Raw genomic sequence first — 26,770 nt, forward strand, 5'->3', positions numbered from 1 at the left:
AATAGGCCCAGTTCCTTTATAACTTCTCATAGGTTTTGATCGCTACTCCCGAGACTCTTTGCATTTGCTCCCTGGATACTGAACAAGCCACTCAAGCCCCTAGTTTATATCTTCCTGGTGCAAAGGCAGTAGCAGACCCACATCTGCTATCCTTGGGAGAAAGGATGATTTCTACACCTCACTTCAATTGTTATCTTGAGGATGCTACTTGCAGGTCCTTAAATTAAAGCATCATCTTTTAGAGGAAGGGGCGAACTGAAGACTTTTGGGTATCATAGAATAGTACAGTTGGAAGGGGCCTATAAAGGCCATCAAGTCCAACCCCCTGCTCAATGCAGGAATCCAAGTTAAAGCTTTTCCTTTGTATCCAGCCTTGTCCTTCTCTTCATTTATTTTTTGCTGCTTTATGTTAATTGCAACATTTGTGTACATAAGAATAGTGAAGACTCTCCAGTTCTTAAGACTCTGGCTATTTTGGGGTTTTTTAAAAAACAAAATCTAGCAACAGTTCTCTAGCTACACAAGCTCAAAATGAAGGCCATACCAGCTTCCTTTGTTGTGTTGTCACCTGTAATAGTCAGGGGGCTAGGGAAACACGGGATGAAAACTGAATGCCTCATACAATCTGTGGCACAACGTGCAAAGAATGGCTGGATCTGGAGGGAAAAGAAAACAACTTTAGCAGCTACTTTGATACTCTATTTCCCAACACTTTGCATTTCCAGAGCAAATCCCATGTTATGTGCAAATTGCTGACTTTTGTTACGGGTGCGTGATATCTTGACTAGGGAGATTGAGTTAATAATATTGTCGTTTGTTTGCTTGTGGCCCTGACCTGCGAGTCATCCATTCAATTTTGCCCTCTTTAGAGCATGTCATTCTAAATGTAGGAAGGGTGAAGAAGCGTCTGGAAATAAAATCCACAAATCGCTACCATTTGGGGCATCAGGAGAGATTTTAGTAGGATGGGGCGACGTTCACAGCAAGGATGCTGGATACATTCAAGATGAAATGGCAAGATATCAGCATCATTAAAATGTTGTAAAAGAAAATATTCCTTAGGGATCGTTTCTAGGTACTGCAAATAACAGCCATTCAACAAGATGTAAAGTAATAAAAAAATAGCGACAATTTATTGGAGGAGCGGTAGTGTATTAGCTCAGAGCTAAGACCTCAGTTAAAGCCAAACTGACTGAAGCCCTGAACACAAGTTACCAGCAAGTTTTATACACTTCTTTGTTACATGGTTTGCATTGCAGTTAAACACGTTACATGATGTACACATAAGCAATTCTATGCATGGATATAATCTTTGCACCTTTCTTAACCACACTTAGCTGGAAAGAACAACTTGCAAGAACTTTGCTTATGTCCCGTGTATCTGTAACCACAAGAACATTTCTAAGATTAAACAGATAAAAACAAGCTAGGACAAGTCTTGCGGTTACAAGAGACAGGATGCAGGTTACTTTGCTTATGCAGCTTCTTAAGCTAGCACACTGCCTATGTGATGTGCTTGCTTTGACCTTATGGCTACTGGCTACCTATTAAAACTAAAATGGGGTAAGTATTGCTCACAAGCTGGGCTAGATGTTTGACGTTCTCCTCAAAAATAATTTGTTATGATAACATTTTAGAAGTATTAACCAGAGATAAGATGCTCTCTGGAAGAATAATTGCTTGTGGTATGAAGCACAGGGTGAAAGGAAACTGGCAGGAACACTACCTTCTTTATTCAAATAAGAAAGGCAGTTCATCTTACCTGAACCTTGTATTTGCAACAACTCTTCAAGTTTCTCTCTAGTTTGACTGTGACATTCAGTGGCTGTTGCAATCCTTCCTTCAGATACCAAGAGACAAAGTGGAATACCAAAGTAAAAAATAAAATAAAAATTGAATGAACTTAGGGGAGAGAATGAGTAGAAGATGAAAGAGGAGATGAACTTGTGATCTCAAATATATTTGTGCCTTTAAGATTGTAGTGATGCCTCCTCAGCACAGGTGGATTTCAGAAATCAGAGGGCAAGGAGAATTTATAGCAAACTCCAGAATAGCTGCTGAACCCAGAGTGTTAGGAGATGGCCAGGTGTCTGCTCTGGTTAGGAGTGCCTTTGATCAGCTTTTATGGGTGTACCAGCTGCACCACCTCTGGAAAAAGCAGATCTGGACATAGCTGCTTGCATACACCTTAGTCACATTCAAATTAGATTACTTATAATGCACTTTATATAGGGCTGCCCTTAGGTGTTTGGAAGCCACACCTGGTGCAAAATGCTGTGGCCAGAATAATTCTGGTGTCCTCTTTTCTGACCATATTATACCAGTTTTGTTATAAACTGCACTGGCTTCCAATTCATTTCCATCCTGATTCAAGGGGCTGGTTATTACCTATAAATCACTAATTGGCTTGAGACAAGAACATTTGAATGACTGTCTCCTCCTGCATGAATCTGCCTATCAATTGCTGTCATCAGAGGCCCTGCTATGTGTTCTTCCACCAGACAAGCTTTGAATGTATTTTAAAATTATGTAATTATGGTTTTGTTTATCTATGTTTTATTTTTAACTGTAATAATGTTTATTGTTATAACCGCCTTGGGGACTCTTTTGAGAGCTGCAAGTTGATAATGTTTTATAAACACAGTACAAGTGGAAAACTGACTGAACCAGCAGTGCTGAATTAATATAGTAAAAGAGTAAAGGCAAAAAAATTGTTTTAATGTATAAGAATTTATTTATTAGAATATATCTGTTAGAAGATATTAAGAATTATTATATCAGGGATAGCCATCTTGGTGCCCTCCAGATGTTGTAAGACTACCAACTTGCATAATCTCTAACTATTGGCCATGCTTGCTGTGACTGATGGGAGTTGGAGGAGTCCAACCAACAACATCTGGAGGGCACCATGTTGGCTATCCCTGAATTAGATGATGGCCTTAGCAAATGGTGAAAGGTTTTTTTTCTGTCAAGAAAAATAAAATAAAATAAATTGATGGCATTTTTAGTTACCATAATTCCCATAGTGATAGGTAAGGTATATGCCAGTGATGTTGATCAATGTGAGAAAAGGCACATCCAAGCATATGGATTGTTCACTGGGCAGGCATATTGCTGATGTGGGTGAATAAACTTTTGGGTAAGAGGTTACTCTTACCCAAATAATAGCGGATAGGCAACATTACTATGGGAATTATAGATTGCTCATGGGGTGTTCAGAGACCATCAATCTCAAATGTTCTTTATTTTTAGGCTACGATCTCCCAAGCTTGAGCACAATCTTAGTTGTGGGGAATCACATGAACACATTATTGGTTCCTGCTAAATTCTTAACAATGCAAAGAGGAATGCAAATTGCTGTACCTCCTCCCCAAGGAAAGCCTCACCTTTTGGCTTTCAGGTGATTTTTCAGGTTTTTAAAAGCTGTTCCTGTACTTTTAGCTCACAATTCTAGATTCTGAAATTGCAGATATGCAAAACTGAATGAAGCATGTAAATGTAAGAAAGGTGCCCAAAGCCCATAATTTAATCTTTATGATGAATTTTCATTTGGTAGTCATAGAATCTTGGTTTGGTTTTTTTGAAAAATCAGAATTCCAGGAACTCTGGTTGTAACACAGGTGAAAGACTACAATATTGCAGAACAGGAGACTACTAGCTCCAATGTAGGGGTGGTAAACCTCCTTTTTCAATGGCATGCCAGCCTCCAACTCAATTTACTGATGGCACTGGCGGTACCGACTGTGGTGGTGCTAAAAAAAAATAAAGAAGCACTTCTTTTATTTCCTGAAGGTGAACCTGTTGAAGGAGCCTTCCTTCACCAAAGCCCAGTGCTGCTGTGGGGAGGAAATTCATCCTGCCATTGAGGGAAAGGTGCTGCCATAGCTACCCACTGCCGTTGAGAGAAGCCTCTCCTCTTCTTTGCTGAGGAGCAGATCAAAGCACTCAAGAAACAAAGAGCATTCCATTCTGCTTTGATGTTTCCTGAGTACAAGCATTCAAGAAACCTCTCTGCCAGGTGGTGATTTCCCTCTCTATGGTGTTCCTGGGCCAGGTGAAGAGGTTGAAACCTCTTCGCCAAGCTCAGCACTGGGTGTGTGCACACTGTGGTGCATGTGTGGTCATGATACCCACTCTTTGGCCATGCCCACTACTGGTATGCAGTTCTTGGAGGAGTCACAATGAGGCAATGAAGTCCTCTGGCTGATAAAGTTAGCCACTTCTAATCTAGAGGCACTGAAGGATAGATGTAAATAGAATAAATAAGTAGGAATTAAGTTATTGCTGAGATGGGATTAAAGCTTTTAGGATACAAGGGCACTTACTGAAGTAAATGCCTCATGCGGTGAGGACGATGGAGAACAGCTTGATGGAGAACAGATTTCTTTTGTGGTCTTTTTACATTCTTTGTCATCTTCTTGAAAACTGGTCACATGGATGAGATAACTGGCTGACTCCATTGCTGGGTTAAAGCTCACCAATACAGTCTCATCATCTATGCTTCTTCCATCAATGCTGGGTTCCCACGCACTGCCTGTATGTATCAAAATAATCAAAAACGTAGAGTACTTCAAATAACATGTTTTACACTTCTGTGGTGTAGTGGTTAAGATGTTGGACTACAACTTGGGAGACCAGGGTTCGAATCCCCACACAGCCATGAAAGCTTACTGGGTGACCTTGGGCCAGTCACTCCCTCTCAGAGGAAGGCAATGGAAAACCACCTCTGAATACCATTTACCATGAAAACCCTATTCATAGGGTTGCCATAAGTCGGAATCGACTTGAAGGCAGTCCATTTCCATTTCACGCTGCCCATACGTAAACAAACAAACACTACCTATTTGCAGACATGGGGCTGTGGTTTTCATGACAGGATCTGTGCAATCTGCAACAAAAAGATAGAAAGATTGCATTGATGTTCAGAAAGACACTCTAGAGTACAATAGGCAAATATATAAAAGTGGAAGAATGCTTACTGGGCACATTAAGAGAGGGGCCATTAAGTTATATTTTACGGTTTCCAGAAGCGACTAGAAATGAAGTTTAAGTTAGGAAAAATTATTTTATCTTAAAAATATCCAAGCCTCTCTTCAACCAAATGGATCCCAGGGCAGTGCTTGACAGCAACCAAAAATACAATAAACCATCATAAAACAACCCCGAGTATTACTAGCTTATATATTGAAACCCATTTGCCTGAATTCAGGCTAAGTCGCAAAAAGGTTGTCAGTAACATCATCAGAAATAAAAGCACTCAGCAGTGACACAAAACAATTTCGACACTGCTGAGAGACAGAGACAGTCTGGGGAGATAAAAGGTCAGCCTACATTATGACACCATGGTCAGAGTTCAGTCAGAAAAGGTGAAACAAGTAGCGCTGACCTCCTGAGTTTGCAGGTAGCTTGAAAAAAAGTCATTCTGAGAAGTAAGCCAATCATTTATTTAAAATCATTTAGATACCACTTAATATTTCAAAAATCTCGAAGTGGTATATATATCACTAAAACAACACAAACAGAAAAACCAGTAAAACAGCATTATAAAAAAAACATATATGTGAATAAAACAGAAATTCCAAAGGTTCAAACACATAAAACAGGGTCTAATGTTATGGATCAGGGAAAGCCTTGGGCAAAAAGATAAGTCTTCACAAGACATCTGAAGCAACCAATGGTTGCTGCTTTACATATGTTATCACTGGGCTACTGATGGCATTAGCAGAATAGTAGAGTTGGAAGGGGCCTATAAGGCCATCAAGTCCAACCCCCTGCTCAATGCAGGAATCCAAATCAAAACATTCCTGACAGATGGCTGTCCAGCTGCCTCTTGAATGCCTCCAGTTCAGAATTATCCAGAATTATCTATGAATTTCCTCCAGAATTATCTATGAATTTAACTGCATGTTAAACACTACATTGTTTAGAAAAATATTGCACTGGTAGTCAATGTGAAGACCATGCACTTTAGATGCCACATTTCACCCAGGTTATGCATAGTCTCACAATTCAACATACAGCCTATTCGTACGGTTTAATCTTTTTTCTGTGGTCTACTTTTAGTTGTGCCCTCAGTTTTCCATAATGCAAACCATTATTTTCTTTTTTTGTCTTCTTTATGAGTTCTTGGCTCTCGCAAAATTCACTTTCTTGGTTTTATTCTCATCTTTCAGGTTGCTCCTCTGCTTCTGTTTCAGGTTCTCATCCTTGCTTTTTCTTTTGATGATGAGGTACTCAAAGGGTCTATTCTTGGCCCTAGTGCATTTTAAGTCCTCTTTTTCCTTCAATATAAAGCGCTTTTCAAGCTAGCTACTATTTTTATGCAGACAATCTGCAACTTCCGGATTTTTTTACTACCTTCTCTTTCTTATCTTTTCAGATTTCCTTGTTTTTCTGTTCTCATTTTGTTTAGTTACCAAACGTTCCAAACATTTCCAAAACTGAGCTCGTTTATTATCCACCAACTTCTACTATTCCTCCATTCTCCCCCCCATGTAGTTATATTACATCAGAACTTATCCTTCTTCTCAAATGTGTCATTTTAGTGCTGTCATGGATTCTTCTCTATCTTTTCATTCTTCTATTTTGTCAACTGCCAATTCTGACAGTTATCAATAGTTATCTATAACCTACACTCTTTCATTCCATCTTCTACTGGGAGAACTATGATTAACACCTGAAATCTTTCCTGTCTTGACAATCAATACACGCCCTTCTTTCTGATCTTCCCATTTCCCATCTTCAATATTTCTTCCACTTTGCTGCTTAGCTTGCTTTGTTCTGCTTCTCACACCAATCAAATGATATCATTCCACTCCTCTAGTTTTCTTTTTCTTTTCCCCCTCAGTGTGTTCCTTTTAAGTTCCTCGAAGTGATTTGCAAATGTGTACCCCCAATAGTTCCTGTTTATCTTTTATCTTTTAATTTTTTGATTTTCTTAATCTTTCTACTTTTAATATGTATCCTTAATTTGTGTTGTATTTTGTTTTTGTTGTGCTTTCTGTTGTTTGTTTGTACATGTTTTTGTGATTTTTTACTATGATATATTGTATTTTATCTTGTTTGTTCACCGCCCTGAGAGCTATTCTGCTAAGGGCGGTATATAAATTGAAATAATAAATAAATAAATAAATCGCCTTGTGATTTGTCCACATCACTGCTTCAGCTTTGTTCTGCTGGCTCAGTGTTATTTTGCAAACCTAAAATTTCTTCACCTATTTCCTATCTTTGTTTTTCAGTTCCTTTTCTTTGAAATTCTCTCCTATTTGACATTTGTTTGGTCCAACTGCTTCCTATACATAGGAAGTCCTTAAAAATGCACAGGCCCTCTCATCCTAGCAGGACTTTCCTCCAGCCCATATTTCCTCTAGAACAAGGAAGGTCAGTGTGGTGCCCTCCAGATATTGTGGACTACAACTTCTATCTCCCCTGACCATTGACCATGCTGGCTGGGGCTGATGGGAGTTACGCTGTAAAACATCTGAGTGCACTGTGTTGGCTATTCCTGCTCTAAAGTCTTCTTTCCTTTATTTGTCTTTATATATAGATTGGGAGCCTGCAGGTAAAGCCAGTCATTTTAAAGCACTTTTTGCACAGCACTTAGTTGTATATATCAGCAGTAACACAAAGTCATATCTGCATCTAAACCCAGTCCTGCATTGTGATGGAGGAGAAATTTGTTTGAGCTACATTTTAAAGTGAACCAGTCTAATTCATTGGTCCCAGACCACATGTAGAATGCACATCTCCTTATTCTGTGATACAGAAATAAATTTTGTGGTTCAAAAACATACACAAAAATGTATATGGGGAAAATGTGTAAAATGTGTGTTATAGGGGAAAATGCATCGAAAGGCATACAAAAATGCTTATTTCATATGAGAATGTGTGCAGAATAGATGCAATTTAAATGCTAATTACTCATGCATTTTTATAAAAAAATACACACAAAATTGAATGCAACATGTAAGGAGGTATGCATAATCTGGGTTTTTTATTCCATGGTCTATATTAATGGATCATTGCATAGGAGTCTAGTTGCAATGACTTCTGAGATACAGTCCTCATGCGGACCTTAATTTTGGACAGAACTGGTTTCCTGACCTTAGGAAGTCATGTATTGACTAAGCTATCAAGTAATCAGGAAGGTTCCATATTAAAAGGTTTACTCAAGGAGTAATTCCTTTAACTAAACTATAGTCCCTTCCCATTCTAGAATTCAGGTTAATGAAGCTCCTATAAGACAGTACTTCCCAGAAACAAGAATTTACACTCATATATTGCACCAGCAAGAGCAGGTGTAATCTTTAATTTCACTTAGGTAAGGCAAATATTCTAGAGGAAATCCTTTCATGACACTAGATCACTCACCTGCCCTCCTTCCCAGTTTACATGTAACTCCATGCAACCTCAAAACACATTTAAGGTTAGGTTTTCACCTGGGTTAGCAGCACGCTTGCATCTCCAACGACTTCCTGATATTCCACGCCTCTTCTTAGGAAGATTGGCTTATGGTATGGGACATCAGACCAAGGAAGGGTGAGATCTTTTGTGTCTAGCCCTAGGTTATTTCAAAGGGGAGCGAATGGCTCTCACTAGATACAGAAGTCTTATTCCTGACTTTGCATCTTGGTATTTCTTCAGGAAAGGTATACCCCTATTACTTTCTCTTTGTTTTTTTTCTTGGTATGGATCTGTGTGCTTGCAAACTTGGAAATGATTAGGTGTGAGGTTTCTCTATACATTCTTAGCTCTAGTGTCTGATCGTGTGTGTTAAGAATGCTGCCTGTCTTTCTACTGTTATTGAAATCCTATATTTTGCCTATTTACTCTTTCAATAAACCAACCTTCATTTTACCTTTGCTGTGTACTTTCTTGGGTTATTGTTGGTGGAATTACATGCATTAGAGCAACATGCGGCTTTTAATTCCAGCAAAAGGTTCTGCTCCACTCTTGGGGGTAAGTTTGAGTCTCTGGTGGGTAAACATGTGTTAGGGGTTCAGAAGTACATGTATAACAAATGGACCTATGATCAAGTACATACATGGAAATTAGCTGATCCGTCTGTCACTAGTCCTGCAAAAATAATTTTACAACCTGATAAACCCACTAACAAATCCCACCTCTACCATGATAAGGAGAAGGATCCTTTACCTGGTACTATGAATGACAGGGATTTCCGATTATAGTCTCCTGCAGAACATAATTTGGGTAGGTGATGGACTGTCACTTGGTATGCTTGACCTGGTAGTACCTCAAAACGGTTGAAAGAGAAATTCCACTGAAACAACAAGATGAGAGATCTGTCAAGAGATACTAGTGCGATGAAGTTAAGGACTGATATTGTACTGAATTGCTACATTAGGGCTATAGTAGCAAAACTAACTAAATAAAACAAAATCCACAGGCAAGATACAGGAGGCAGGGAAGGGGGAGGCCTGCACAACAAAGCAGAGTGATTATGTTGTTTAAGTCAAATCAACAAGCCTCAAATTGACAGCTGCTTAGCTCCATCAAGATACAAATGAAACCATTTCCCCAACTCTGAATTTTTCATTACTTTGCTCCAAGTGTGGAAGAACCCACTCCTTCCTCTCCTTCAAATGCCTCCTAAAATTTTATGTCTTCTAGCAAGGCTACTTAAGCCAACACAGTATCATTCTTGAGACTCTTCTCCCTACTCAATTCTGAAATAGAATTCCCTATCTCACACTGTTCTGATGAAGGGCAAAAAAACCAGACACTTTCCAATGAGAAATCTTGTAGGCAGGGGCTTTTAAAAAACTGTTACACGGTGTCTAACACTGCTAGCAATAAGCAAACATTTTTAATAACAGCCCAGGAAATAGGTTTTAGAACGGTTGTCCCCTCCTTCATGCTCCACTGGTGTTCCTTCCCTCCCCTTGTTCGGGCTATAATGTAGCTAACAGTGAGAAAGCAGGGTGAGGTGGGAGGAACAGATGAAAACAGGGAGGCAGGAGAGAGGGCCCTGCAGGGGGGCAGAAGCAGCGGATATGTCCATGGGAGGGAAGAGCACATCCATCCCCTGGGGTGGTCAAAATATAAGGTGCTTCTTTCCCTTTTCTCATGCAGTTTCCCCCAGCTTCTAGTCCTTCCTACTCAGAACAGCCGCTATTTTTATAGTTAATCCTATGGACCTGCCAAAGTAGCAGAAGAGTTAGCAGCAAGTGTTGCACGTATTTCTTGCCACTGCCTTCCGATTTCTTTTTAAAGTGGTTCATTTTGTTGCTACTGCCTCCTGTTGAGCAACTTAAGATGGGTGCTGCTACCACCACAAAAAAGCAGAAGAGTTGGGAGCAGCAAACACACTCCTCTTCCTTTCTTTGGCAGTAGCCAGTTCTGGTATCTCCTTCTCTATACTGTGGGTACTCCCACTCTGAGTTCTCTCTCTCTCTGTCCTTCTGTCAGGGACAGAGAATAATCATAAGGCTCCACTGCTTTTCCCCAGGTGAGCAACACAGTGGACTCCTGTAGATCCTGCACTGGCACTGTAGATCACACACAGCAGGGCCCACAATGGAGTAATTTTTATTTGCTGCAGGCAATCGGGCATATTCTTAACTACAGAACTTAAGAACAGCCTTAAGGACAAGGTTATCCTGTTGCTTTTGGAATTTTGCATCTTCTATAGGCAACAAGCCAAGGGATTCTGGGAAGGAGACAAAGTAGAATATTTGCAAAACCTCCACTTACCCGGCCTCCACCATCTGGACGGACTTGGAATGACAGGTTATTCTGAAAATCAAACTGAACACAGACCTGCTGGTTACTGCTCATCTGCAGCACAGCCAGTTCCGCCCCTTTAAGGTGCTGAATGCTTGCTGGTTGGTGTACAAAGAGGGGAGAAAAAGAGAAGAAAAACGGGAGGATTTGTAAGGAAACACCTTATTTCTGTTTGTAGCCTCTAGAGGAAAATAAATGCTCATACTGCAGCCTGAGCTCCTCATTCCTGAGGTGGAAGTAGTAGGCTTAGGAACAGAGTAGAAGGAAGGGGCAGGCTCAGGCTTTTCCTAGTATGACTACATTAGCCTATAGAAGATGCTGTAAGGAATAATGCATTATTTCATGGGGGAAAACATAGAAGAGTCATAGCTCAGTGACAGAGAACATGCTCAGCATGCAGAAGACCTCAAGTTCAGTCCCTGGTATCTCCAGTAAAGGATCTCAGGCAACAGAGCTGGGGAAAACTTCCAACTGAGACTGAACTGTCACTAGGCAAAATAGACAATATTGAGCTAGAAGGTGAACACTTTCCAAGCTAAGTGTGCATCTTTTTAGACTTACAAGCACTCAGGACTCAATTTAGCCTACCAATTTGTGTTTAAGGTGATCACCAGACTCCATGTACATCAAGACTGTTCTTCCTTCTCTGCTTGAAGTGAAATACTACCACTACAATAACCACCCCGAATCTACCCTGAATTTCTTACATTGTTGTCTCTACTAGGTGCCCACGGGAGGAACTTCTGTCACTAGATTGTTCTCAAGTCTACATGAGCCCAAAATCATACTTTACACTTTAATATGCATGCAGCTATGCAAAATATCATGCATGTATTTGATATTCTGAGATCTTGTGAATAAATTATACCACAGTGCTAAAATGGCACTGGACAATAAAATAGTGTGGCTTGAGTCATCAAAATGAAATAATTACAGAGAGTAAAATGGTCAGCCAGAGTAAAAATTGTATACAGATTTTTACTACCTGGACCAACAGCTTACACCTTACTTGTTTCTGCAATAGAGTGACAGAGATAGAAGGAGGTGGGGAAAGTAACTGTTAGTAGTAGAGATAGCAAAGACATACAGTATTTGATTTCACCAGGGTTAATTGATGGTCAAATAGAGGCACGTGTTTGTGTTAGCAGCTGGCAAATTAACAGATGCAGAGTCAGGTATTTGCATTTTTCTGGAGCTTTTACTCCTCCCAAACACTGAGGGCAAATTTGTTTCCTGTTAATGAGGGTAGGCACCATGCACCAAGGTTCGCTTCATCTGTCACGCTTGTAAGAGCCTGCACTCTGAACAGTCAACCATATGCGTTGCAGGACATGCTTGGGATGACAGCCAGACCAGGCTTCTGGGCAACAAGTTATTTATCATGGCATCACACAACAGCCAAGCCACTCACAAAAACATCTCAGTGGTAGCTCCAGGTACTACTTCTGGCCAATGTAGTGCTAAATGCTGCAAGACCCCATTGTTACTTTTAAATGCCAGTCCCCCCAGTCTATATTAAATTGCACCTCACTTACCATCAGTAGCCACGTTCCATTCTATCTTCAGCACAGGAAGCAGTTTTTCTTTGTCGTCAAAAGTATCAATATGAACATCAAGGGAACTTGGAGCTGAGGGAGTCCATTTTGAACAACTGAGCCAGCTCTGATCCATACAGGTACCTGTCAATTACACAAAAGTTAATTTAAAATTTTTGAGGTAGCAGTTGATTCCCTCCCCCCAACTATACCAGCACTTTGGCCTGAACTGCCTCATTCCACATGTTCATGTTTGGCACAGTTTAGGAAACCATCAAATATCTTATAACAAGAGCCGTGCTGAATCAGACCAAAAGCCCATCCTATTCTCACAGTGGCCAACCAGATGCCTACGGGAAGCCCACAGGCAGGACCTGATCGTAACATCACTTGCCAAGTTACAGTGGCCTTTGCAACAAAGCTATGAAAAACTAAATTAAGGAGTGAATGCAGTAGAGCTCACCAGTCATTAGCGTCAACAGTGAACATGCAAAACTCCAGTTAAATGTATGAGCCTCCTGACAGAGTATTTCTCTAAATATACACTTTCTAGGAGAAGTAACAAGAACAGACAAATACACACTAGCTGCGTGAGACACATGATTGGGCACATGCTGTATATAGCAATACATTTGTTTATAACAGTATAAATATGGATAGTTTTTGAACTAACTTTACTTCTCAGTTTACTGAAATGTGAATTCTCTAATAGGTTGCCTCGTATTTTTGGAACATGTACCTATGGTTGGAGGCTTGTCTCTACATTTTGTCTGTATGTTTCCATGAAGTGAGGAACTAGGTGCATCAGTTAAAAAGTTTGTCTCCATTTTATGTACAGTTGCAGCACTTCTTAACCACACATAGACTAGGTCTACACATACAAGCCAGATGAAGTGGGACTGAGATGGTAATATCCTGAAATGGTAGAATAGCAAGTCACAGAAGATTACAGGTGAGGGAATCCTATTTTTGAACATGCCTCTACGTAAAGAAATAAAACCCCTCCTTGCAAGTAAAAAAATTGCACAATAAGGAGTTGGCTGGGCTAAAACCTCCTGAAGTTTTTTTTTTTTTAAGATTTGTAGAGAGCTTTGTACATGGGATAGCATTCAGAAAAGCCCTGCCTCCCTGCAGGCTGAACTTGTACAGTCTACCCAACCACTTCATTCTCCAAGGAAAAAATGAAATACATAAATGAACAATTGAGGCTGCAATTCTACCACACATACTATTTTATTTATTTATTTATTAAATTTATATCCAGCCCTTCCTCTAAGAAGGAACCCAGGGTGGCAATATTGGAGAGTAAGTCCTATTTAACACAGTATAACTTATGTCCAAGTAAACATGCACTATGGATGTGCTAGGATTCCACCCAATTTGGATTTGGTGACAAACTTTCCATTAATTCATTTATTTGCTATCTTTGTGGATCGGGTTTTTATGCAGTGATTTTCCACAGCTATTTTCAGAAACAGGTTTTTTTTTAAATGGTGTCTAAGATATTGATATTGATATTTTATCAACATTTCCTTCAAGGTATTGACCTTCCTTCAATTTATTCACATTTCCTTTGAAAATATTGATATTAATATCAATATTCTTTCCAAAGGGAAAAAAAGGATTGGTAAAAGCAGCAGCTTGCAGACGGACAACGAACTCAAATCAATACTGTCCTATTAGGTTGACAGAATGCTTTCAGACCAGCACTGGCCAACGGATCCCATCCCTAACATGCACAAGATTGGTTGTGCTTGTTGCCTCGTTGATTCTTTCCATCCCCCCATGGATCAATGGATTCTAATGACTGCTTCGATTTCTAAGCTGCCATATATATACAAACATATATACATATACACACACACTGATTTTCATTTTGTAAAATTACAGTAAGAAAATAAAAATAATAAAGGCACAAGCAATCTGAGAAGAACTGTAGTCTTAACTACAGCATCACACAATCAGAGGTGGCAAGGGGTGGGAGATGGCCTCCAGCTGGACCCACTTCCATGTAAGCTGCCCTATTCTTATGGACCAGGGCAAGAGAGAACAAAGCTACCCTCAGACCTGATCTATCACCATCAGGCTGTCTTCTGTCTCATCTGCTTCCTGTTATATTAGTATTGGCTTCAGCCATACATGATTCCTATTAGATCTGTCAGGTCAACAAAGATGACTAGACAGAATAAAGCAGAGGATAAGACTTCAGCTCTAAAATGAACAAGAAATTAAGACTAAAAAAAACTACATACTTACTGTTTTGCACAAGGCAGTGTAGACCCTGTAGGAAAGACCACAAAAATGTTATTGAGAGGAACAATTCCTATTCTCACAGCCTGATGGAACCAAGTGAAGAAAGAGGAAAAAAAGGGAGAGTTAGAGAGAATAGTTACAATTCAGCTTGGTTAAATCTGTCAATGATATGGTGGGGACATTTTTAAATTCTTTACAGTGCCACTAGTTTTTAAAAAGGGGGAAAAAGGGGGGGAAACCCACAAACCAAGACCTCTGGTTTGTATGTAAGAAGGCCAATCTAAAACTTTACCTTGGTTAACAGCCATGACTTTTGTGCTTGGATTGTATAAATAATGCTAATGAATTTCAACTCTGCAGTGCAATATAACCTTTGTGTAAACAGCAATCAGTTTTTTAAACAAATGCTACCATCTGCTATAATCAGAATAATAGTTTCCCTTACCAGCCAATAAACTAGGCATTCTTTGAATGCAGACCAAGCACATCAAGATCTCTTATTTTAGCACCTAACATGGCCAGTTCCCCAAATATGGCCACATAAGACACAGATCACAACAACTTAATTATTAAGGAGTGCAGTACAGTCAATGATTGTGTTTGGATGTCATGGTAAGCCATAGTTTATCAAAAAGGGAATGAGCTTAGTCCCCTTTTGTGCTCACATGCCTTTTTCTCTTATGTGGTTGTGAGGAGTTTGGAAAAGATCGTATTTGTTTTCATTTTTGTTAACCGCCGTTTATTGTGTCACCTGAGTCCTAGACCGTGGTTAATCTTAAAAAGTTTGTTCAAATAAATCAGTTTCATAACCCCTGTTTTAAAGTTGCCTTGTTTCAAAAACCATTGTTAAGATTAACCAGTTTGTCAGGTTAGGGCAGCGTTACCCAACCTTTTTCAACTCAACGCCCCTTTGCAAAATCTTTTTGTGCCCAACGCCCCCCTCAGATTAAGTATATGCCAATGCTTTCTATTATACTTAATATACTTAACAACAAACTCATTCAGTTTACCGGCATTGTTTCGTTAAACAAGTTCATTTAAACATCACAGAAACAAGGGGTAGCGAGTGTGTCCCATTCCTGAAGAAAACCAGTGAATAACTGGTTGGAAGAATGCGCCCTCCACCAATACTCCCAGCTTATCAAACACTCTCTCGTGATTGGTTCCAACATCCCTCAAGATACCATCGGAACATTACCTAATGCTGGGGCGTGGCTAATAGTGGTGGCCAAACAGCTACAGACACACTTGGATGAAGCAGATTATTTGGATCCATTCCAGTCTGGCTTCAGGACTGGACATGGAACTGAAACAGCCTTGGTCGCTCTGGTAGATGATTTAAGGAGGGCGTTGGATAAGGGAGAACATGCATTCCTCGTCCTCCTGGATCTCTCAGTGGCTTTTGATACCATCGACCACAGTATCCTTTTAGATCGTCTGAAGGGAATGGGATTAGGAGGCACTGTTTTACGGTGGTTCCATTCCTATCTCTCAGACAGACATCAACGGGTGGCATTGGGGGACGAGGTTTCAGACCCTTGGCCTCTCAATTGTGGTGTGCCACAGGGTTCTATCCTCTCCCCCATGCTATTCAACATCTATGTAAAGCCGCTGGGAGCTATCATCAGGAGATTTGGGCTGCGGTGCCACCAATATGCGGATGACACCCAGCTCTATCTCTCGTTCAAGTCCTCACCAGAGTTGGCTGTGGAGACCATTTCCAAGTGCCTGAAGTCAGTAAGTGAATGGATGGGAGGAAATAGGCTGAAACTAAACCCTGACAAGACCGAGGTGCTGCTCGTGGGAGATAGGAGAAGGTTAGGAGATATAGACCTGGTGCTAAATGGGGTAAAACTGCCCCTGAAGGACCAGGTCCGCAGCCTCGGGGTCATCCTTGACTCCCAGCTGTCCATGGAGGCTCAGGTTTTGGCAGTGAGCTGGGCAGCTTGGTATCAATTACATCTAATACAGAGGCTGCGACCCTACCTTCCTGTCCATCTTCTCGCACGGGTGGTGCATGCCTTGGTCTCCTCTCGCTTAGACTACTGTAATGCGCTCTACGTGGGGTTACCCTTGAAAACGGTCCGGAAATTACAGCTGGTACAGAACGCGGCAGCGCGTCTGATTAAGAACAGCCATTGCCGTGATCACATCTCTCTGGTGATAGAAGATCTACACTGGTTACCAGTTGTCTTCCGAGCCCAATTCAAGGTGTTGGTATTAACCTTTAAAGCCCTATGCGGTATCGGCCCAGTGTATCTGAAGGAGCGCCTCCAGCATCAACAAATATGCCGCCTGACAAGATCAGCCACTCAAGACCTTCTCTTGGTCCCACCGGTTAAAACAGCTAGGCTGGTACGGACCAGAGAGAGGGCATTTTCAATCGTGGCCCTCACCCTCTGGAACTCTCTGCCTTATGATATTCGCCATGCCCCCTCCCTGCCAAGTTTTCGCCAAGCCTTGAAAACCTGGCTATTCAGGCAGGCCTACAAGACCCCGGGAACAGTCTAATCTTATCTGCCATAGCTATGGGTGGTTTTTAGCTTAATTTTATATTGATTTTTGTGTTATATGAAGTGTATATGTTATATTCTATTTATGTGTACGCCGCCTAGAGTGGTCGCTGCTGCGGCCAGATAGGCGGCCTAGAAATAAAATATTTATTATTATTATTTATTATTCCTTGATATGACACTGGCCGCTATTCAGAATTTCTTTACTAAAGAGCACACATTATTTATAGTGTTATTTCCATGAATTGAGACTATTAAATACATTCTAACTGGGGACAAAACAGTTTAAAAATTAACGATTTGCGTATTAAATAAAATTAAACTTAAATGCTTCAACGGTCGCATCAGACCGCCAAATGTCAATGCCCCCTAATGAACCCAAACGCCCCACTAAAGTTTGTAGTCATGCCAATACCCCTCTGAAAGGCTGTAACGCCCCCCAGGGGGGCGCTACCACCCACATTGGGAATCGCTGGGTTAGGGTAACCCAGCAACTAGGATGACACCACTGACAAAGATGACCCCCATGCATTAATGGAAGGATGTGTGGTGAATATTCTCTTCAAAAATCATTGAAACAAGAACCTAATCTCACCTTTCAGATGCCTAAGGTATGGGTATTTTCAGCTTATCTAGACTATTTATTTTAATTTTGCATCACAGCAAAGATACAAGGGTCAATAAACTCAAACGGTTGAAGTAAGAAATGTGGGCCTATGCTATTGTGTAGCTTCTATTCCTTTCAATAGGATTTATGCAGGATCATTTCCTGAACATTCGTGGTTGAAGGACATATTAACCTGCGACATGTCAGTTTGCTGCTGTTTAGAAACTAGGGTAACTGGCATGCAGCTGTACAGTTAGAAATAAAAATACATCTCATCTGTAATCTGCAAGTTTATTTGCATATAAAACAATCAGAACAACTGTCATAGACCACAAAGATAATAAAAAGTTGGCATAATGACATTTGGTCTTCCCACTCATTTATGTGATGCCTCACAGACCTGTATGACTGGATTGTATTCAAAAAGCAATTTCTAGACACAGGGAAGATTCACTACAGGCAAATCATCTGTAACATATAAACCTATATAGAAGAAGAGAAGGAGGTATTATAAGAAGAGAAGTAGGAGGATGAAGTGAGCAAAATATGCATAGAGTGGCTAAGAGGATGTGCTGGGAAGTCTCTGGTTTAAATATAATCTCAGCCATGAAATCACTTGGTATGCTTAGGAAACTACTGTCTTTGACCCTCAGCCTCCCCACCCTCACCCCCAGCCTCCACCTGTAACAAACAATGGTCTAACTTACAGAGCCAGTGAAAGTAATAGTTAGATGAGGACGTGGTAACTTGTGACCCTCCAGGTGATGTTGGACTCCAGCTCCCATTAGTTCTAGCCAATATGGCCAATGGTCAAATATGATGAGAGTGAGTCCAACAACATCTGGAGGGCCACAGGTTCCCCACTCCTGTATTTAAACATTTGGGAAAACATTAAAAAGCCAACATTCCTGGGATTTCCTATTCCAGCAAGACTGGAAGGCAAATCTGAAGCTAAAAGACCTCCCTTCGTTCCCAACATAAAACTCATTTAGGACAGCACTGCAAGCTTTCCCAATAACACCTAATACAAGAATGGGACTGTACAATGGTTCCAGGCAAGCTGCCTTCTGCAAACTGTAGATTCAACTGCTTCTAATGTTCCATGGCTTCCTTCCTGCTTATCCTACAATAATAAACAGGTGCTAAGATTCTAGAATATGCTGCTTAAGAAGCCAGAAAGGTTGCTATGCTGTCTGCATTCTTCTGATTTGCAGTAATTATCTTCATCAAACAACAGCTCCTGTGCTCCCTTGGGAGGAAGGGTGAGATAGAAATTAAATAAATAAATAAAAATGAGACTATAGGGCTCTTATGTTCTCAGCATAGTTTTCAAAGTAGGGTTCCTTGGAGCTTCAGAAAGACAAGTAATAGTGGACAAGCTTCCCTTAATGACAGTTTTGCCATCACTAGCCTTACATTATAGCATGCAGCAGTAGGTGAGCGATGGGTGTGCTCAGTCATTGAAGGGTAGTAGGCCCAACCTGTCCTGCATGAGTTCAGTTTGTATCCTAGAACCGGTCCCAGAATCAGCTGCAGAATGCAGTAGTTCCATGGCAGACACTCTATGGGATTCTTCAACAGACTAGTCAATGGGGAAATGGGTTCACTGAAGCAAGAAGTTACAATATGTAAACCACCAATCTATCTATCTATTTATTAGTTTATTTATATCCTGCCCTTCCTCCTAGTAGGCGCCCAGGGCGTCAAATAAAAGCACTAAAAACACTTTAAAATATCATAAAAACAGACTTAAAAATATATTAAGACAAAACATCCTTAAAGACATTTTTTAAAAAGATCTAAAACATCTTTAAAAAGGTTTAAAAACATCTATTTTTTTTAAAAAAAAAAGGTTTAAAAACATATTAAAAAGCAGTTCCAACACAGACGCAGACTGGGATATGGTCTCAACATAAAGGCTTGTTGAAAGAGGAAGGTCTTCAGTAGGTGCCGAAAAGATAACAGAGATGGCACCTGTCTAATATTTAAGGGGAGGGCATTCCAAAGGGTAGGTGCCACTACACTAAAGGTCCGCTTCCTATGTTGTGCGCAATGGACCTCCTGATAAGATGGTATCTGCAAGAGGCCCTCACCAGCAGAGTGCAGTGATTGACTGGGTATATAAGGAATACGATGGTCTTTCAGGTATCCTGGTCCCAAGCTGTATAGGGCTTTGTACACCAAAACTAGAACCTTGAACTTAGGCCAGTAGCTAATAGGTAGCCAATGCAATTCTTTCAGCAGTAGGGTGACATGTTGGTGATACCCTGCCCCAGGAAGCAGTCTCGTCGCTGCATTTTGCACCAGCTGCAACTTCCGGACCATCCTCAAGGGTAGCCCCACATACAGTGCATTACAGTAATCTAGCTTGGAGGTTACCAGTGCATAGGCAGCAGTGGTCAGGCTATCCCGGTCCAGAAACGGCCTTAGCTGTCTTACCAGCCAAAGCTGACAAAAGGCACTCCTAGCCACTGAGGTCACCTGGGCCTCTAGTGACAAAGATGGATCCAGGAGCAGGATATGGACCCGCTCTTTCAGAGGGAGTACAACCCCATCCAAAGGAAGCAACTGACCAATTATCTGAACTCAGGAACCACCAACCCCCAGTTTCTCCATCTTGCCAGAATTCAGACTCAGTTTATTGGCCCTCATCCAGCCCACCACTGAGCCCAGGCAGCGTTCCAGGGCTTGCATGGCCTCTCCTGATTCAGATGCTACAGAGAAATAGAGCTGGGTATCATCAGCGTATTGCTGACACCCTGCCCCAGATCTCCTGATGGTCGCTCCCAAGGGATTCAAATAGATGCTAAACAGCATGGGGGACAAAATGGTACCCTGCGGCACCAACAGCACAACTGCCATGGGCCGAAAGACAATCACCCAATGCTATTCTCTGAAAACGATCCTGAAGATAGGATCAGAACCACTGTAAATGAGTGCCCCCAATACCCATCTCACCAAGTTGGCCCAGAAGGATACCATGGACAATAGTATCAAAAGCCGCTGAGAGATCAAGTAAGAATAACAGGATCACACTCCCCCTGTCCTTTGCCTGATAAAGGTCATCCATCAAGGCAACCAAGGCTGATTCAGTCCATAACTGGGCCTGAACCCAGACTGGGATGGGTCAAGATAATCTGTTTCATCCAACAGTACTTGCAATTGCTGCGCCACAACCCTCTCAATCACCTTCCCTAGGAAGGGGGTATTTGCGACCGGACGGTAGTTGTTGCAGACCAATGGGTCCAGGGTGGGCTTTTTCAGGAGCGGCTGGAACCACTCCCTCCTGCAACAATGCATTGACCATATGCTGGATCCACTCAGTCAACCCTCCTAGAAAAGCTTTAATAAGCTAAGAAGGGCAAGGGTTGAGAGAACACGTTGCTGGCCGCATCATCGCAAACACCTTGTCCAGGTCATCAGATCGCATCAATAGGGATGCGGAGTTGGTATGCCAAACCTCCGACTCCAACTCCGACTCTTCTATTTTTCTACTGTCCGAGTCCGACTCCTTCATAAATGGCAAATGTACATTAACTAGTAATAACAAATTTACTGTAGTAAAATGGTAGCACAAGGCATTTCATCACCACCACGTGAATCATCAGGCTAGATTGATAGAACATAAAATATATTTATTTGATTAAAATTTCTGAAGAAGAAAACTTTCCTAAATTCCTATGAAAGTTTTTATTTTGAAGCCGGAGTCGGTACATTTCTACTGACTCCGACTCCACCCAAAATTGGTTCCGACTCCACAGCCCTGCGTAAGAACTATGCGACTGATCTTGATGAGTGCACAGTGCCACCAGCAATCACGCTATTACACCACATTCACAGACATCCTTCTATAGGGAAGTGAAAAATTATTTGTAAACTCTATGAAAACTTCTCCATTGCTACTTGTGTCCCAAGCCAGTGGAGAAGAGTACACTGTCAAAATTATATATTCTATTATCATAAGGCAGGAAAGGGCTTTATGGGCTTTATTTACAATGGTCAGGTATGATGCAAGTAGTCCAACAACATCTGGAAGACCACAGGTTACCCACCCATCTCTGTGATGAAGTGCAGTTTTTGTAGAACATGTTAGTTTACTGAAGTGTTAGAGTTCTCAGCTGACGTATACTTCCTCTACAATACCCCAGCTTCCCTAATCTGTTATCAAGGCATGGCTTTGAATTTCACATAGCTTGGCTTCAACTGTGGTTTCTACAAGAGTTATGAAAAAGGGAACTTCTGCCACAGAGCTTGTTTTGCAGCTGCTGTCCTTATGAAAGATTGCATAAGGTGCTGTTCTTGGTTTGGAAAAGTGCCAATGAATGTCCTTTGCAAGCCATTTTGGACTGGCCTGGCAGATAAGAGAATATGCTAAAACTAAAACTTTGAAGAACTATGTAAAAGAAAAATGTTTGAATAGGTGAGATGAATCAGAGCAAAGTTCATTCTAGTCCAGCATTCTGTTTCTTGCAGTGTCCAGCCAGGCGTTTTTAGGAAGTCCATAAGCACAAAGGGCACAAAAAGAAAAGCCCTTCCCCACCATCACTTCCCAGCAACTGGTATTCAATAGCATATGAACATTTAGCTTTCATACCTAATAGCTGTTGATAGACCTCCCCTCCATGAATTTGTGTAATCCCCTTTTAATGACATAATTCAGGGCAATCCTATACACTCACAAGTAAACCCCAATGAGAACAGTGGGACTTGTTCTCAGGCAAGTGAGTACAGGATCACACACAAAAATCACTGGCAATCACCATATCTTGTGGCAGTGAACTCCATACAGTAATAATGCTTTGAGAGGGGTAGTACTTTCTTGTACTCTCCTGAAATCTTGTGCCTATCAGTTTCGCTGCATCATGCCAGTTCTGGTGTTACGGGAATGGAGCAAAACAGCAAAGGTAATGTAATTTATTCAAATTATTTATTGAATACAAACTTTTTTGGCACAGGATGTTTTGACAACAGACATAATGATACTAACCCATGTATACAATGTTCACCTTTTGGCCGAGTATTAAGATTCCCATTAAGAGTCCTTCTGCAAGAGTATAAGAAGTCCCATTTCCAAGTGGCCATGACACCTCATGCTTCTTGCCGGCATGCTGCTTGAAGGAGGCCTATTTCTCTTGGTATTGCCTTAGGCCCTAACAGCAGCAGAAGTGGTGGCAGAACACTATCCATCTAGGAAGAGGCATTAGTATCACGTACCCCTAGCACAGTCTTTCCCAACTAGTGGGCCACCAGATGTTGTTGGACCACAACTCCCATCAGCCTCAGCCAGCATTGCCAATGGTCAGGAAAGATGGGAATTGTGGTCCAACAACATCTGGTGGCCCACTAGTTGGGAAACGCTGCCCTAGCATCTCTTTTGTCTTTTAGCAGTGGGGCAAGTAAGTTCTCAACTTGGCACTGAATTATGCAATTCACTGTAAACTACTTTGGGAAACTTTTAGATTAAAAAAGCAGCACATAAGTAAAAAAAATTAAAATCAACAAATAGGCGTATGATCGGAATTGACTTTCTAATCCTCAAACAAGAAAAAGCCAAATTTGTCCCTTTGACTGAGTAATACAAGACAAATTCTACCTTCTTGAAGCTAATTAAACCTTTAGAAATCCTGGCATGTTAGTATGCAGGAAACATATATAAAGAATGGACATGTTGTATGGTGTTGGGAGGCTGCTAGCTACAAGAGCCTGGGAGGCACTTCACTCTAGTATTGCCTATATGATTTTAAAATGGTTTCAGTATGGCTTCCTTCGCCAGCAAAGCAGGGAACAAGAAAGGTCATGCAAAAGACATCAAAATATCTAAATGGATTACCCCAACAGAGATGATTTCACAAATCATGTGCACAGAACATAGCTTAGGTGATGCAATTCAATCAACATTACCATAGGATGCTCCTCCAGAGATGGGCCCACAAATCAAGAGTCTAAATTTAATTTTACCGGCAAAAGAATTGCAAAATGTCAGCTGAATCCCAGAAAAGAAACTAAGAATCCTAACAGCCTTAAAACTGATTTGAAATTAATATGACATCTAGTAAATTAAGAAGTCATATCTACCAATTTTCAACCAAATTAAAAACTTCCAAAGAGTAAGACTGATTCGTAGGTTACATGTTCCTTTGAGGCTTACTTGTGAGCTTAATAGGTTGTATTAGTGTATCCAGTCATATGACTAGTGCAATATATGGGGGGGGGGTGGCAGGAAGGATTTTTTTGCACTCTTACAGATCAACTTTTACAAATAGGGACTTCCTGTTTTGGATGGACTTCTGTGCATAGAAATTGATCACCAGCACTGCACATTCTCTCATATGTTGCACTGCTTCACATGAATGGACACTCAAAAATGCATAAGCCCCAGATAAATAACATGTTAAATGAATCCTACTGACTTTCTCTTGTCTGGAATATCAGTGAACAGGTTCATCAGAAGGCAACCATGGAGGAAACATGAGGTTCCACCATTAAAGCACTGAACAATACTGATCTCTAGTTCGCTTACTCTGTAGTGCACCAATTTATGCCACCCTTCAGAAATCTTCATAAGAAATCTTCTTACGTTCTTATGTTCAAGAAGAGCCTGCTGGATTAGGCCACTGGCCCATCTATTCTAGCATCCTGTTCTCACAGAAGCCAATCAGATGCCTGAGCATTCTCCCCTCCTACAATTTCTAGCAACTGGTATTCAGAAGCATACTGCCTCTGACCATGCAGAACATAGCCACCATGGCTAGTAGCCACTGATAGCCTTATCTTATTTTATTTATTTATTTATTTAAACATTTTATATCCCGCCCTAGTTCTTAGAATTCAGAGCGGCAAACAAATAAGACAATGTCTAATACAAAACAATATACAATTAAAAGATAAAATTAAGAAAATCAATTACACAATAGTTATAACAATTTAAATGTTAACATTAAAAGCTTGATGAAACAAAAATGTTTTTAACTGACGGCGAAAGACCGTGAGTGAGGAGGAACATCGGATCTCTGGTGGCAGGTTATTCCATAAGATGGGAGCTATGCACGAAAAAGCTTTGTTCCTAGTATTATCTTCCATGTATTTGTCTAATCCTCTTTTAAAGCCATCCAAGTTGGTGGCCATCACTGACTCTTGTGGCAGGGAATTCCATAGTTTAACTATGCACTGTGTGGAGAAGTACTTTCTATTGTCTGTCCTGATCTTCCAACTTTTAGCTTCATTGGATGTCCACGAGTTCTAGTGTTATGAGAGGGAAAAACAATTTTCTCTATCTGCATTCTTCATGCCATGCATCATTTTATACACTTCCTTCATGTCATCTCTTACTTGCCTTTTCTCTAAACTAAGAAGCCTCAAATGCTGCAACCTTTCCCCATTGGGAATTGATCCATTCCCTTGATAATTTTGGTTGCCCTTTTCTGAACCTTTTCCAACTCTACAATATCTTTTTTGAGGTGAGGCGACCAGAACTGTACACAGTATTCCAAATGTGGTTGCTCCATAGATTTGTATGATGACATTATGATATTGGCAGTTTTATTTTCAGTTCCTCTCTTAATGATCCCTAACATGGAAGTTGTCTTTTTCACAGCTGTCCCTAATTGCAGAAACCATTCCTCCTTCAAGATTAACTCAATGAAACCCATCTTTTAGGGAATTAACAAGACCTGCTGATTAACCAGGCACTGTTTACAATCTGGATCACATTAGTTGCATCTGTAAATACATGCTGATCTGTACCACAACAGACTGACTTGGTGACATGCCACACAAAGCAGGGCACAATAGGTTAAATCAGGGAAAGGAGATAACATACCAGTGCAATGTTGCAGATGTACATGTACAGCTAAATACTGTACTGTACTCCAACAAAAACTCTGGACTGAAAAAGTAGTTCTTCGAAAGGCCTTGCATGAGCCAGATATGGGAAAGGGAGATGCAGAAGGGTGGACTGAAGACTAGCAACACTGAGTGCCACTTTTGTCAAAATCTATAGGCATAGAAAGCCCTTGCATTGGTACAGCGCTAAATATACACACAGGGTTCTACAATATTTGGTTAGCCTTGTTGGCCAAGCCAAAAACTGTAGTTGCCTATCCACCCCTCTTTGTAGACTCCCCCCCCAACTGTAGTTACCAGCTCTACTCCTCTCTGGGCAAGCTCCGGACAACGAAAGAGCCAGTGGAGATCATGGCAGTTGGGAACTGCTGCTGAAAGGCCAGAAAGGCTGGCTGTGGAGCTTGCTACCTGCATGGCCAAGGCTGTCCAGGCACCTTGGCCATGCCATTGCCAAACAATCCCCAGCCTTTCTCCCAACTCTAGAGCTGGGGAGGTGGTGGGGATTACCATGCAACTGAAGGAACAATCTCCACCTACTTCCACAGGTTTGAAGTTGGGAGCAAAGCTGGTTGTTCATCACATTTGCCAGAAGGTAAGCCATGCTCACTCTGATGAGCAGAATTGTTGACTCCTGTATGACTAACAAAAGTGTGCCAAGTATGTTAATCAAGAAAAGAATGCTTTTGCAGCATTAGTCTTTGACAAACACTCACAAGACTGGGCTTTTTCTGACTGAATTAACTCTATTAGTAAAAGAGCATACAAATATTCAGGCAGAGATCACTTGCAGAGATAAATTCAAATACTACTTCAGGAAGATAGTGTTGGCACAGTAGTACTTCAAGAATTTCATCATTCAATGCTTTGAATTTAGACTCCTGTAATTACTCTACAGAAGCTAAGATCTTCTTGCATGTTTAATGATTTGCAGGCAATTTAAGGCAATATATTCCCCCCCCCCTACAAGGATATCACCACTATGCAAGGGAGAAAAAAGTACAAGAAGCACCACCATCATTTGTGAAGAACACGTTTTACTTGGTCCATCTAGCAGAAAGGGAGACCTGTGGTACTCCAGATATTGTTGGACCAACTTCCATCATCCCTCATCATTCACTTTGCTAGCTGGAGCTGATGGAAGATGGTTCATCCGGGGGGGGGGGGGGAGCCAGAGTTTCCTACCCATATCCAATAGAAAACCAAGTTTGCTTTTCTTTCTTGTTGTATGCTCATAGAACAGACATGTATCTATTGTTGCTTTCTCTTGTACAGTATTT

At 41.0% G+C, this 26,770-nt stretch overlaps 1 protein-coding gene across 4 annotated transcripts in view; it reads right to left on the reverse strand.

Annotated features, from left to right (window-relative positions):
• Window positions 1–26,770, reverse strand: part of IL17RA (interleukin 17 receptor A) — a 43,545-nt gene that overhangs the window by 14,375 nt on the left and 2,400 nt on the right. For 2 of the 4 annotated variants that reach the window (XM_061638615.1, XM_061638619.1), the window contains exons 2-10: window positions 14,535–14,559; window positions 13,018–13,193; window positions 12,279–12,422; window positions 10,714–10,841; window positions 9,154–9,280; window positions 4,841–4,888; window positions 4,326–4,534; window positions 1,763–1,840; window positions 545–656 (exon numbers count right to left, since the gene is read on the reverse strand). In XM_061638615.1, coding sequence (XP_061494599.1) covers window positions 545–656; window positions 1,763–1,840; window positions 4,326–4,534; window positions 4,841–4,888; window positions 9,154–9,280; window positions 10,714–10,841; window positions 12,279–12,422; window positions 13,018–13,193; window positions 14,535–14,559 — 1,047 coding nt within the window. The remainder of the gene's footprint in view (window positions 1–544; window positions 657–1,762; window positions 1,841–4,325; window positions 4,535–4,840; window positions 4,889–9,153; window positions 9,281–10,713; window positions 10,842–12,278; window positions 12,423–13,017; window positions 13,194–14,534; window positions 14,560–26,770) is intronic. The other 2 variants (XM_061638616.1, XM_061638618.1) reach the window with 2 other exon arrangements.

The sequence above is a fragment of the Rhineura floridana genome, chromosome 8 (assembly GCF_030035675.1).
Source record: "Rhineura floridana isolate rRhiFlo1 chromosome 8, rRhiFlo1.hap2, whole genome shotgun sequence".
Lineage (NCBI taxonomy): Eukaryota > Metazoa > Chordata > Lepidosauria > Squamata > Rhineuridae > Rhineura > Rhineura floridana.